The sequence below is a fragment of the Manacus vitellinus genome, unplaced genomic scaffold, assembly GCF_001715985.3.
Source record: "Manacus vitellinus isolate BGI_N305 unplaced genomic scaffold, ASM171598v3 scaffold_30_pilon, whole genome shotgun sequence".
NCBI classification, from domain to species: domain Eukaryota; kingdom Metazoa; phylum Chordata; class Aves; order Passeriformes; family Pipridae; genus Manacus; species Manacus vitellinus.
This window is the reverse complement of record NW_021940291.1, coordinates 5,766,038-5,779,811: the sequence shown is the minus strand read 5'-3', so window position 1 is coordinate 5,779,811 and position 13,774 is coordinate 5,766,038. Positions and strand designations below refer to the sequence as shown.

The following is a 13,774-nucleotide window of genomic DNA, read 5'->3' as shown; positions in this document are numbered from 1 at the left end:
ACTATTGGAAACAGACTGTTTGGTCAGCTTTTTGCCAATGCTTTTCAAGAACCAAATCATTCTTTTTATCACGACCTTGGCTTGAAGCCTTGAGTGGTGTAAAAATGCAAAGAACTGAACTTGAGATGGTGTTTACAGAGCTATCCAATAGCGAGATTAACCTCAGAGGCCTTGTGTGGTCACCCTGAGCTTTTCAGGACTCCAGTGTGGACTGCCCCAAAGCAGTTGTTTGTAGCACTGTTCCTGGTCTTCCCTAAGTCCCAGTTGCTGGTTAATTTGGAATTAATTTCCTTTAGCTATACAACCATCAGAAATACACAACAAAAACGCACTGTTTTGATTAAGCTTCATAAGAAAAACATGTTTCTTCTGGTCTTAGAAGGAAATGTATGGCCTATGCATACATTCTTTTAACATCAAAAAAAGTTGTTGCAATTACTGAAAATTGGGCAGCCCTTCAGAGCACAGATTTTCCACACAAGTGATGAATATCTGCATTGTCTTTAACTATTTCAGTTTTATATTATTACAGCAGATACAAAGGGGACTTCATTTTACTTTGGACAATGCATCTTTATATACTGAAAACTGGAGGGCTACCGAGATAATCAGGGACTCTAAAGCACATGTCCTCTAAAGAGACACTGACAAGCTGGGCTTGTTTAATCTGGTAAAAAGTCACTTTAGTAGTGCTTACAAATGTTTGAAGGGCAAACAAAGATAATAGAACAAAACTCTTCTTGGTCATATCAGTTGATACAGCAAAGAACAGTGGCCACAAATTGCAGCCTGGGGCTCTTTGTCGTACTCAAATTCTCTCTCTGGCTTGTCAGCCTCAGTGAAAACAGGAATTTATTCTTTCCATTTTCAACTGTACTCTTCCTCTACGTCATTCAAAAAAAATGCTTTCAGAACAGAAGAAAACGCTCTTGCTCAGTATCTGTTAGTAAAAATGAGAGCTTTTGTAGATACTGAGAAATTTTTCTCTGTGGAGAGCATCTTTATATGTCCATGAGAGACCATGCAATTCATACTTGAAAATGTATTGTGTGTTAGTTACAGTGCTCGTATTTTTCTCAGGATTCGTCAATGTGCTGCCAGATGTTAGGTGGTAATGCTTCTTTTCCTTGCCCTGGTTTGTTAAATATCGATATAAAATGTGTGGGACTAGTAAGAAGCTTTCTTCAAAAGAGAAGAAATCTTGGGTTCAGTAAAGCAAAATCATAATGGGCTCTTCCAGCTCATGGGAACTATAAACCAGCTGCCTGCAGACTGTAATTTGGGCATTTTGACAGGGCAATGGGAAGAGAATGCAAAATTTCAGATCTGTGAACAAACACAGAACTTCATTGTTTTGTACTGCTTTTTAACAGCCTCTTTCCAAGCACTTCATTCAATACAGGCAGTGCAGGGGGAATACCAAATCAGTATAATTCTTATAAACCGTCAAGCATGATTAAAGACAAGCCAAAGTGGTTTGATCTCCAGCTTTAAAGAAACTATCGTAGTTCTGTGTATCACATCTGCAATTTATACCAGTAGTGCTAGACCCCAGTCTCTAAGTAGCACTTCTGTACTCATGCAAACCAGGTGCCTGTAATAGTGAGTTTGTTTTATAGATCTACATCTGCTTCAAAGCTACAAAGGACTTGTCACTGTACCTTGGGTTTTCTTTGCAAACAGTTGCTCTAGAGGCGGTGGTGGGTCTTTTTTCTATACCTTGTTGAATCTCCTGTCTCTCTAAAAGCTTGTAGGAAGTTAAAACATTGTTGCTGTAGTAATAAACTTAATAAAGTGTGTCATTTCCCCTTAGAGTTAAAATTTGTAATTCAAGTAAATGCTAAAATACAAGAAAAGAAAGTTGTGAATCTTGAGTAATGTTCTAAGCACTGTGAGACAGAGTCATAAAATTCAGGTTTGAAGGGACTCTGGAGTCAGCTGGTCCAATCTCTGGTTAAAGCAGGGCTAGTTTCAATATTAGGTCAAGTTGCTTAGGGCCACATCTGGTTGAGTTTTCCAAATACTGTAGCAGGATGGTTTCACTGCCTCTCTGTGCAGCCTGCTCCACTGCTTAGCCTCCACTGTGAAGAATTTTTTCTCGATGTCACTGTAAATAGATTTCTCTTTCTTTCCAGTCCAAATTCTCTTTGTTACCATTTGTGACTGCTGTCCTTCATCCTTTCACCTCTGAGCAGTGTTTGGTGCCACCTTTTCCACTTCCCCTCCTAGGTAGTGGAAGACAGCAGTTGGGTTATCCCACAGACTTTTCCAGGCTAATCAATCCCAGTTCTCTCAGCCTCTTCTTTTTTATATTGTGCACTCCAGCTCCCAACCATCTCAGTAGCCTTGCTCTAGCCTATCACCAGTCTGTTGATGTCTCTCTGGTACTGTGAATACTCCAGGTGTGGCCTTGCAAGGCCCAAATAGAGGGGAATTACCACTTTCATGTCTTGCTGGCCACAGTCTTGCTAATACAGACCAGGGTGTGGTTGGCCTTCCTTACCCTGGCATGCACTGTTGCAAGGTTATTCTGACCCCCGTGGGAGTGGATTTGTCTTTCCTAAACTTCCTGAAGTTCCTGCCAAGCCATTCCTTCAGTTTGCTGATGTCACACAGCACAGAAGCCCAGCTCTCCTGTCTGCCAGCATGTCCCCTTGCCTGGTGCTCCTCAGCAGGACATCTCTCCCTGATTGGAAAGCAGAGGAGAGCTGTGGATAAGTTGTGAATTATCTGTCAGAGAATATCTTCTGAAAAGCATGTTTCATGTTAGATATCTACAAGTTACTGTGTGTGGGGTACTGAGCTCTAACTCAGACTAGTGCAGCTTCCAAGCACATAGTTGCTGGGACTGGATTCACTGTTTTTTTGCTTAATACATGGCCTTCTCAAGTAATGCTTATGTACAATAAACCTTTTTCTTTGTCCTGATGCCCTTGCACTGTTTTCTTCTTTAATGACCAGGGCAGCAATGAACTGCTGTGCCTAGTTTATCTTACTGTGAGAGCTGACTTAAAAAAAAAAAAAAGTTTTAAGGTATATTAAAACCAAAAATGATTGTGCTTTGAAATCCAGTGACATCATGAACCAGACACTTTCTTTAATTTTGTGTTATTTTTGTAGACTTTAACAGATGATATACCTGCATGTTACCTTCAAGACAGGTATTGGATCGGAACATAATGATCCATTCTGCGCTAATCAAGCAGCAGATGTATAAAGGGATGCACATTCCTAATATAAATCAGAGCTGTATTCCATGTGCAAGGAACCATGTGGACTTCATTCATCTTCTGTACTAGCACTAAAAGGAATGTGGCAGTCATAGTAAACTTAACATTGTTTTGCTTCTTGTGGTTTTGAATGAGCCTTTAATCAGACCAAAATTGATGTGGCTTTATGAATCTGGTTGGGGAAACCATGCTTGGCTCTCTGTGAATTCAAAAAACTATCATAGTATTAAGAGATGTCTGAGATAGCTGCTTCTGCTGTGTTTGTGGACAACAGTATTTCCTGTCATCTGTACCATACGGTTTCAGTTTTCTAGTCTGTTCCCCTAAATGCAGTTGAGATGTTTAATACTGTTATTTAAGGTCTTGTGTCTCTGAGGCATTTTTCACCTGACATCTGGAAGAAAGCACTTGTTATGATTGTTACCAAAAAAAGTTGAAAGAATAACTTGAAATCATAATATTAAGTTTAATTTGAGAAAATCTAGTAAAACTAGGTAAATTATAATTTGTGAGAGAAATTGCGCTCAATTTAGAAATTAAATGTTAGTGGAAGTCTTTGAAAAGGCAAGCCTTCTTACTCTCCAACTCCTCAGAGTGCTGGACACAGTAGAACACGTGAAGATTTCCTCCAAGAGGATGCTACAGAGATGTGTAGGAACCCACTGCTCAGCTGGGCTCTGTGTGTTGCATCATAGATTGAGAATGTTTAATTTAATGTTGCAAAACTCCATTTGCCCTGTCCAAGCAAGAACCATTTCCTCTTATAGCTGCCTGGCCCTTATTTAACACATTTTTTTCCCTGGAAGAATGGAAGCAATTAAAATGCTTTTCCTCCCTAAAGATTTGTGTCTTAACAGGGGTTTTTGCCTCTCTGCTGTTTTTTAAGTCATAGGACTATTCAGCACATAGCCCAGGTCTGTGAGTATCAGACTATTTGTTTTCTGATGAACATAGTTATTGGTGCAATAGGAGGAATAGTTTGTGTCACAGTGAGTCTATTTAAGACACATCTATTACTGCAGAGAGGCCTTGCCCCAGTAAGATTTCCATTCTGACTGGCTCACGTGCAAGACTGGTGCCTGCTCACTAAATTGCAATGGTCAAAAAGAGTTCTTAGAACTCTGTTAACTCACATGAGAGACAGTGCTAATACACCTCTTTTAGAGTCCCAGGAGCTCTTTTGAGTGCTCTTTAGGTGGTGTGCCAAATGCATGATAGGTGTCAGTGCCAAAACTTGCTAGAGCTGCTTGGTGGCAGGTCCCAGTGATGTGTAGACCACTAGGCCACGCGACTCTCCTTTAACCTTGCAGTTGATACAGTCTACATTTATTGTGCATTAAATGCAGGTGTGTTTTCAACTGACATTGTAGGATATACTGTGAAGGTTGGAGTCCATCAAATACCTACTGTCTGAGGAAATGCTCTTTTCGAGGAGACTTGAGCAGCTGGAATGTGAACTTGGGCAGATGGATTGGCTGTTAAAGAGACACAAATAACCTGGGCAAGAGAAGGATAGTCAGAAGTGTATGGTTCAGGCAACTGGCACAGACTCCTGTGAAAAAATCTTTCTTCTGGCAATTCCAGCTTATTATGCAAAGTTAAAAGTTGAATGTTTTTTATCTTAAAGGTGGGATTCAACAGTTGAATTCTAAAAGAACTCAGACCTTTGGATCTAGTGTTTTTATATTGTCTATACTGGTAGAGACCAGCTTGAAACCTTGCCTTGGAACTCAGTTCCATCTTCTCCTCATTTCTCCCTATCACCACGTCACAGTTTCTCTGTGGTCCATTGACAAGGATAGAGTCAGTCACACATTCTTGATGGGGATACAGACTTCTTGTCAGCTCAGAAATAAATGTACAGGGGCAGAGCTTGAGTTGTATTTGTGGCCCATCTTGGGTTGTATTTATGTCTGTTGAGAAGTAATTGATGAAGCCAGTCAGAACACTCCTCAGAAATCTGTGGAGGTATCAGTCAACTGAGTCAGATAATTTCAGATTGACTTTAAATAAAAGTTAAATTATGTGGGAAGTCTGTCTAGAGGGGGAAAAGTGAGAAAAGAAGGCAAATAACTGAAGGAGAAGCATCTGCTGACAGCTAGTGTGTCTGCTTTGGCAGCTAGAGCTGAAGCAGTCTAGAAAGTAAAGCAATGCCTCAAAAACATTGCTATGGAATCTCTAAAAGCAGGATGAATTTCTGAATGGAATCTTGCTGGTGGGTTCCTGTCGGGAATGTCCTGCAGTTCACTGTCTTGGGGGCAGCTGGCCCTCTTGGGGAGGGGTTCTTATGCACCTGTCTGCTCTCTGGACCTGTTCAGTGTCATGGTTAGGAGACTTTGAGCCCTTTCAATAGCTTGACACTCTCTAGACGGATACTTTTTGCACCTTAAAGGAAGGTAGATTGACAATAGCAACTTAATCACTGTGCTTCTGTAGGGGGATATAATAACTGAATCTTGTTACAATTGACACCAAAGGTGACAGAAAGGTGAAAGAGTGTAGTTATAGACAATTGTTTAGCTGTTTTCATCTGTCACTGACTATCACTTCAGTTTGGGAGAATCAGCTTCTTGTTTACTTCTGCACTAAAACAGGACAACTAGTTCTGGGTTTGCATGGGCTTTCTTCACAGTCAGAGAGCTGAGAGAAAAAAAAATTATTATAAAACCTCAAACCCATCAGGTTGGTAGTAGGCCTAGAAATGTTTGGGGGTTTTTTGTTTGTTTGCTTGGTTGGTTTTTTGGTTTGGTTTGGTTTTGAGTAAAATCATATCTTCCTCATAAAATCCTGTACATCTTCTGTACAGGTTTCAGGTACTCACAAAGCAGAACATCCTTCTTTTGGTGTAACCATTTCTCCTTGAAATTACTGAGGGTCAGGTTGTTGTTGTACATGGGCAAATACACTCTCTTCAGAGAACAGAGGAGTCTGGATCTCTGAGTGATTTCCCGTGTGTCAGAACTCATAAGACAGAGAGCAATATGTCTCAAATCAGCATTATTAAGTGGAGTGTCAGGCAGCCTAACCTGAGCAGTTAAAATAGGCAGGTGTGGACCTACAAGCAAGGTCTTGAGTGTGGAGGGAATGCTGGTGGCTTAACCTTCTCTGTGGAGTCCAGAACAGCATGTCACTCCCTTTATCTCTTGTGGTAAGGCACCTTGTCTCTCCTAAACCACTTAGTTGTTTTGAATTCTTGTGTAAAATTGGCATAGTGCATGTCATGTAACAAAATGGGATGATTTAGCTGTTTTACTGAATCCTTCACTCTGTGTGAGAAGAGCTGCAGAAATGATGACCGAGATCCAGTTGGAAGATGTTCCAGCTTGACAATGCTTTCGAATTAGAATATTTGCAAAGTTCTTCCAGTAAATGTGGGAAAAGGTTAGAAAGATAGAGGGTTGTTCTTTCAAGTGAAATCCCGCCTTCACACGCCACATTATTGCCTGTCATGCTTTTGTAGCACATTATAGTCTGTCATATTATCATCTCACATCGAAGTCATTGTACAAATCAAGGAGAAACTGAAATTGCTGGGCTGCTGTGAAGCTGAAGCAAACTTGGAGAGATTGCAACTACACTAGCAGTGCTGTTCTTCTCTGAAAACATTTTGGGTTTTCAGCCAGACCCATTCCAGCAGGTCTCTGGACTGCTATTAGTCAAAGATAGAGCTAGGATTGATGCAAACTGATGGTACAAGCAGTGATCATGGAGTTGTATGTTCCCGTCTTCTTCTGCACCCACAGTCTGCCTGTCACAGTCTAAAAAGCACGTAAGACTTTGGAAAGTGTAATAGTGGCAAATTTAATTATAGACACTGTAGGCTAATAGCAACCAGAGCACATTAAATCAAACAGTATCCATAGGGGCCTGTCAAAGAAAAACCAAATACTTTAGCTGATCCTGTTGACAATCAGCCTGCTGCTCTGTTGTTACATTGGGATACATGGATTCCAGTTATTTTTAATAATCATCTCATGCTCTATTTAGATCTCAGTTTTTCTCTGCGGAGTCTATCTCATCGCTATACCATCCACTGCAGCGTCTTGTGAGAGTCTGTGTCAGCTGTATTGCCTGGTTTTCTAGTTGACAGTTTCTGTTGGCTTTATTGCATGGTTTTCTAGTCAGTACTGCAGGCTAGTAAAACAGAGAAAAATAACCATGAGACTGCTCTGCCAAATCCTACTTTAAATTCAGAGACTGTTGAAGTCAGCAGGGTTAGGCCTCTGAAGTGCAGGCAGTTTAGGCATGCTGATGCTGTACTGTGCTAACAGTTGCTCATCAGATGTTTTTGTGCACATGACTTTGGACTGAGTGGTAAATGGGTGAATTATGAGGGTGAAATTTCTTACTAATTTATCAACCATGCTAATTCTTTTCCCCTATGCTTCATTATGATTACAGCTCTAAGCTCTTGCACTCCCTGCAGAGATAGCTGGGAGCTGAAAGTATCTGCAGTGTTTCTTCTGCTTATTGCAAGGCAAACCAGAACTGGAGAAGTTCAGAAAGCACAGGCTGTTGCCTACAAAATCCATGGACCTGGACTCAAAATGTCGATTGCGTTTTAGATTTGTCACTCTGCATGTTACAGATACTCTACTACTTTTCTGAAATCATGGTACTGAGCTGATGCACTGGGTGATAGGACTATAGGCTGGTAATGGCTTGTAACTTAGTACTATTCAGCAATAGCTTTTCAAAGCAGCTATAATGTGTTTTAGCTGTACTTTGATATCAAAATGGTTCCTCTTTCTGCAGATTCCTGAGGTAAATTCCTCAGCTGAGATGCACAGTTGCAGCTTCCCTGGTGTTGAAAGAGCTTATCTATGTACTAAAGAGCTAAGCTCAGATACTTTATGAGAGTGTAGAGATTTTGTGGTTTTCATCCATTTGATCTGAACATGCTCATAAACATCCCAGTGGCTCAGTTTTCCTCCAGCACTGGCGGTGCAAATCTACATTTGTGTAATTTTATGACTAAAATGAATGATCAGTGCACACACATTGCAATGGGCCCACGTGGATTCTCACCACTGGGCAGTTCCTTGGACTTGGTGCCCAGAGATGCCAGAGGGCTGTAAGTCTGCACAGTGCTGTGCTGTTCCTTCATGCAGTGCTTGAACTCAGAGGTTCGCTCCCATTCCTTCCTCTTCAACAACGGCAAAAGCAGAATTCGCCAACCACCCTTTTCTCTGCTTGCCCAGTGGTATTTTATTTTCTGCAAGGGTTTGTGTTTTTGTGGATCAAATGAGTTGGGCTTTATGCACAGCTGAACAGAGGTCATGGGCAGAGGGCAGAAAAGGTAGTTCAAGGATCTGTAGGTGCCATCAGAGGGATTATGTGTGGAAAGGAGTTGATGTGACACAAGTCAATGAGCTCTTTCCCTTACTGTGTACCTGCTGTTTGCTGCTTCTTGCTTCCTGGCAGTGCAAAAGGCTGGAGTTATAAATCAGCCCTTGGTAAATCACTTAATTCCTCTGATAATTGTTTCTCCCATCTAGAAAGAAATGATGCATTTCCCTGCTTTCTGCCATTTATAGAGAAGCATCTGCCTGCTGCTTTTTTTTCCCTCCTCAGCTTTACTTTTCACTCCTTTCTCAGCGTGAGACAGGCTTGCTGAGTCTGCCTCTGCTTCCCATTTGCCACGTGTGGAGGCTGAGCAGAGGAACATTGTGTGCTGCCTCAGGATTCAGTGGGGCTGACGGAGTGAGGAACTGCAACCCCTGGAGGAAACTCATTGATGCTTAAGCTCAAGGCACTGCATTCCTCAGGACTTTTAAAAATATCACTGCTTGTTTTATCTTTTTTTTTTATTATTATTTTATTTTTCTTTCTTTTCTTTCCACGGTGGACCACTCATTAAATTGTCTGTGAGATCTTCTGAAGATAAATGTCGTGTAGATAAATGCCCTGTGTTAACTCAGCAGTTTGGTACGTAGAATTCAAGAGAATGGTAAACTTGAAAAAAAATGCTTATAAAGGGAACTGATCTGGGAGTAGGGATGGTGATTAGAGACAGTATTTGCCAAAGACTAACTGTTAGTAACCATATGCATTCTGGGGATCCGATTCAGCTTTCTTTGAAGTCAGTGATTATCTGCTGTTGTCATGTGTGGCTGTAGGATCAGCCTTATTAAGAATAGCCTGACCTCTATACTGCGTAATGTTTCTCCTTTTGTCTTCCGATAGAGACATCCATATGGCAGGAACAAAGACGTTTCCTTGCTCTTTCATTGTAAATATGTTTTTCTTTTGCAGCAAGTCCAAATGAATGCCAAAGCACTGCAGCTTGCAAACATTCCCTGCCTGGGTTTTGGGACTAGAGAAGTGGTTGTGCTGAGGAGAAATGCAGAGATGAAAGCAGAAGACATAGACAAATAAACTGTCTCTTCTAGTTCACTGCTTGAACCAAATATTTCATTCAAATGTCAAATCAGCAAAACCAGGTTGTTTCTGATTGATTGCATTATTTCATCATCAGAGATTTAGTGTGGAAGGAGATTATTCCTTAAAAAAAAAGTGCAAAAAATAACGGTGAGATGTATTTGGTCTCAAGGCTTTATTTCAAAGTGAAAAAAATCCACAAACACTCTGAAATAGTTTGGTTTTTAAGCAAATGATAAAAAGAATGGAAACAAGACTTCTTGAACAGCAAACCAGTTGCTGAAGAAACTCTCACAGCTCTAGGGGAAAGGGTTAAAATCCCTGTGGTGTCTCCTCTGACCTTCACATTACACTGAAGAGGAATTTGGCCCAAGCTTTCTCTTGGTAGAGAATCTGACTCAGAAAAGCAGCCTCTGCTCATGGTGCCTTGCTCCTCCCTCTTCTCTCATCCAAGTCTTCTCTGGGCCCATTTCTATACTTAGTATTTCAGGTCAACATTAGTTATGTTGAGTTTAACTGGGTTCGAGCAATTCTGTTTTACATTGTGTCTTGGAAAGAGAATCCCCTTAGAATTTACAAATGCTTTACATTGTAAAAAAGTTTTCACTGATGGGCTTGTTTCTTCTCAGAAGTTTGGATACTCTGCAGACGAATACAATAACATTTGTTTTCACAGGGAAGTGCATGTTTGAGCACTGTCTCATGCAGCCGGGTATTTTGAAATCTGTTAATCCATTCCAAAATGCTTGCTTGACCTATACGTGACTTGGGCTTACAAGAAATTTTATTATGCTAGTACAGCCCAATTAGCTGTGAGTAAGTAACAGCATTTTGCAAATTTGACTATTTATCATTGTTATGATTATCATATCTAGAGCTCTAGGGTTTACAAATAACAGAATTAGTGCACAATATCTATTTTTCTTCCCACAGAAGGAATCAATCAATTCCATAACCACCCCAGGACATTTGTAGCTTTACACTTTTTTTTAGGAATACTTGTTGGTTAAGATCTATTCTGTTCATAGCAATTATCAAAAGGTCTTCCTTCATGTAACCCATGCACCTGAAGGTGTTCTTTCCATGTGGCACATGGATTGGCTACAATGACAGTGCAGCTTCTGGAATCAGACTCCCTCTGGATGAAATAATAAGCTGTGATTGCAACTTCAGACATTCTTCAAGAGCAGCAGTGATTCAGACTTCTAATTAAAACAAAGCTAAAACATTCATTCTTGTGCTTATATTTCACTAAAAATCTTATTATGATGCATTACTGAAGCAAAAGTGTATTTTTACTTTTACTGTGATATGTGAATTTGTTCAGCAAAAGTTCCTGCAGTGATAATTGATGAATCAAGCAGTCTCATGTTTCCAGGCTCAACAATTAAACAGAAAGCACAAACTGCTTTTATTTTCTTTTGTAAAATAAAGAAATGTAATATTCTGTCTAGAATAAAATAGCTGGTAGTCACACGGACTGAGTGTTAACCCAGGCCTTGCTCTCACTGAAAACACCTATGACTCAGCTGTCAACCCTTTAAATGCTGTGAATATTTTCTGTAACAGTGGGAATAATAAACCATGCTACAGCTTTCTGTCCTCAATTCTTAATTGACATAGTATGCAGTAAAATCTGAATTTCTTATATTAAATAGCTTGTATTGTAATATAGATTGTATTAAAAACATGGAGTTTAGAGTCATCTATAGATATAAAACTGAAAGCAAGTAAGTTTAAAGCTTTGAACTTCCTGCATGTTTCAAGTTTCTGTAAATTCAAGCCTTGAATTTGAGTAGATCACTCTTTTTGGAGATGATTTTCTGTTTAAGATGGTTGGAAAACTGGAAGGACCCTTATTTGATAAACCTAATATTTATTTGATAAATCAGTTGCTGATTACCAACTGTTTGAAAAAACGGATACAAAATGTTAATTTTGTTGATGGCACTCATTCATCTTCATGTTACTTAGTTGAGTGAGAGGTTTGCTAAGTTCAGGAGTTGTGAGAAGATGGTGGATATTGGATCTCAAGTCTGGACTGTAAATTTTGGTTCTGATTTTCAAATGCTAAAAGTTCAAAGATTGCTGTCTGCTTTTTGATGTATTTTTCATTTATGTCATATGTAGTCATTAACTGTTCAAGCCTCTATCCATTACTAGCAGGATGAGTTTCCTTCCGGGATATTGGAATTTTATGTAACTTGAAACGAATAGCTGCCTAACTGGAAGACATAACATGTTTTAAAGAACACTTTGAGGATGCGGTATGGTTGGGACAGAAATTCCACCCCTTTTGTGTTTTCAATCTTCTCCCTTGGCACTGCTGAGCCAAAATGTTTATTCTTTCTTTGCCTTCCCTCAGGAGAAGAGAAAAATGAAGGTAGCGTCAAATAAGAGCTGTCTTCTTGTTTGTAAGGGTGATATGTTGAGAATGGTTATTTATTGGTCTTCATTTCACCCTGTGAGTGGTTGTTACAGATTTATAAAATCTACTGATACACTTTAAAATAGTTAAGTGCCTTAGCTTTTATATTTCAATAAATTTTCCACAGCTGCGGATGCTCAGAACCACGTCTTGTGAAATCTTTGTATTTTATTTAAAAAAAAAAAAAAGGCAGTAAAAAAAAATCCAAAGAAACTTGTCAACCGCATAGCCAAGTTCTCTTCCAAATACTTCCAGCTGCAGCTAGAGGGATGAGTCATGCTGAAAGCTGAGGAGCTTTTTCTAAAAGCCTTTCACTTGGTTCACATGATTTTATTTTTTTTTTCTAATTTTACATTCCTGTCTGTTTTTCTTTCCTTAAAAAAAACCAACCCAAATGTGAAGGCGAGTCACCCAAGGAAAACCCGTACGAGGATGTGGAGCTGAAAGACCGTCACGCGGGCCGAAAATCCCATCAGCTCTCTGAGAATTCCCTAGATTCTTTGCACAGGATGTGGACGCCGCAGAACAGGAAATACACATCACCTCCCCAGGTAACAGCCTGTCTTTCTGTGCTTGAAGCTCATTTTAAAGCTTTTGCAAGGAAATCAGTCGTGGCATAGGAGGAAGAGCAGCCGTACTGGATGATAAAGGGTATCTGGAAAGAGTGCGACCGAACGCACGAGCCGGTGCTGGGAATGCTCTTGGCAGCTGTAGCTCAGCTTCCCAGGGCTGCAGGAGCTGATGGCTCTTTGTGCTGGCTGTGGCCTCAGGATTTCAGTCAGATTCCTTCCACCGGTTGGTTGTGAGTTAAATCTGGACCTAAATTATTTGTATGGCTGCACCTCTTAGTGAATTGCCTCTGCGTTTGCTGCTGTGATTTTAAGCAGGGGCAGGAGGGGAAAACTCAGCTGCTGATTTTGCCTGTGTGTTGTTACGTGAGGCCTCTTGTGACTTTGCTCTGGTGAAGTACGTAGTGTGGCATGTTTTACTGTAAAATGAAGAATGCCAAGTATGTCCCCCCAATAAATAAACGAATAATAAAATAATCAGAAAAACCTGAGTGTCTGCATTTAACGAGGCTGTATGAGTTGTGTTTACAGCAAAAGATGAAAGATGAGGAACTCTGCAGACTTTCTATTTTGTGGTGAATTTTCCAAAGCAAGTCTGTTTTTTGTGAACACTATGAAATGCCGGGTTGCTTTGTTGTTATGGGATCGTTGTGTTCATAAGAAAAAATATGATTCTCATCATATACTTAATTTTGAGATTCAAAACACCACTTAAAGGAACTTCACTGTGCACTGAATCAACAGAAAATTTGCAGTTGAACAAAACGTCACAACAATTTACATTTTGTCTTATAAGGAGACCTAAACCAGAACTGAATACATTTTCTTTTACTCACTTTGTGTGCATGGGAGCATCACAGTCCAAGAGACAAAAGAAGTACCACCAGGATTCTTGGTGTGCATCCTAGCACATCTCTTGTAAAACAGCAGTGTTTTCAGCAAAGCTACTGGAAAAGGAACAAGTGGAAGGTAATCAGGCAGAATAAGGAGAAACAGAAACTGCAGTCACAAAGATAACCTTGTACTGAGAGACTTATGCTGCATAACAATTATTTCTGGCTGTGTGCATATTAACAGGAACTGTGTAGCATCTAGAGGATCTAGGAGGGTGTAGGGTAGGAACCCTATAGGACCATAGCAAGATACTATCCAATGTTCTCTGGTTA

At 40.1% G+C, this 13,774-nt stretch overlaps 1 protein-coding gene across 6 annotated transcripts in view; it reads left to right on the top strand.

Moving 5' to 3' along the window:
- The window catches only part of ST5 (suppression of tumorigenicity 5), a 135,249-nt gene that overhangs the window by 70,836 nt on the left and 50,639 nt on the right, over positions 1-13,774 (top strand). For all 6 annotated transcript variants that reach the window (XM_018076088.2, XM_018076090.2, XM_018076093.2 and 3 more), the window contains one exon: positions 12,442-12,590. In XM_018076088.2, coding sequence (XP_017931577.1) covers positions 12,442-12,590 — 149 coding nt within the window. The remainder of the gene's footprint in view (positions 1-12,441; positions 12,591-13,774) is intronic.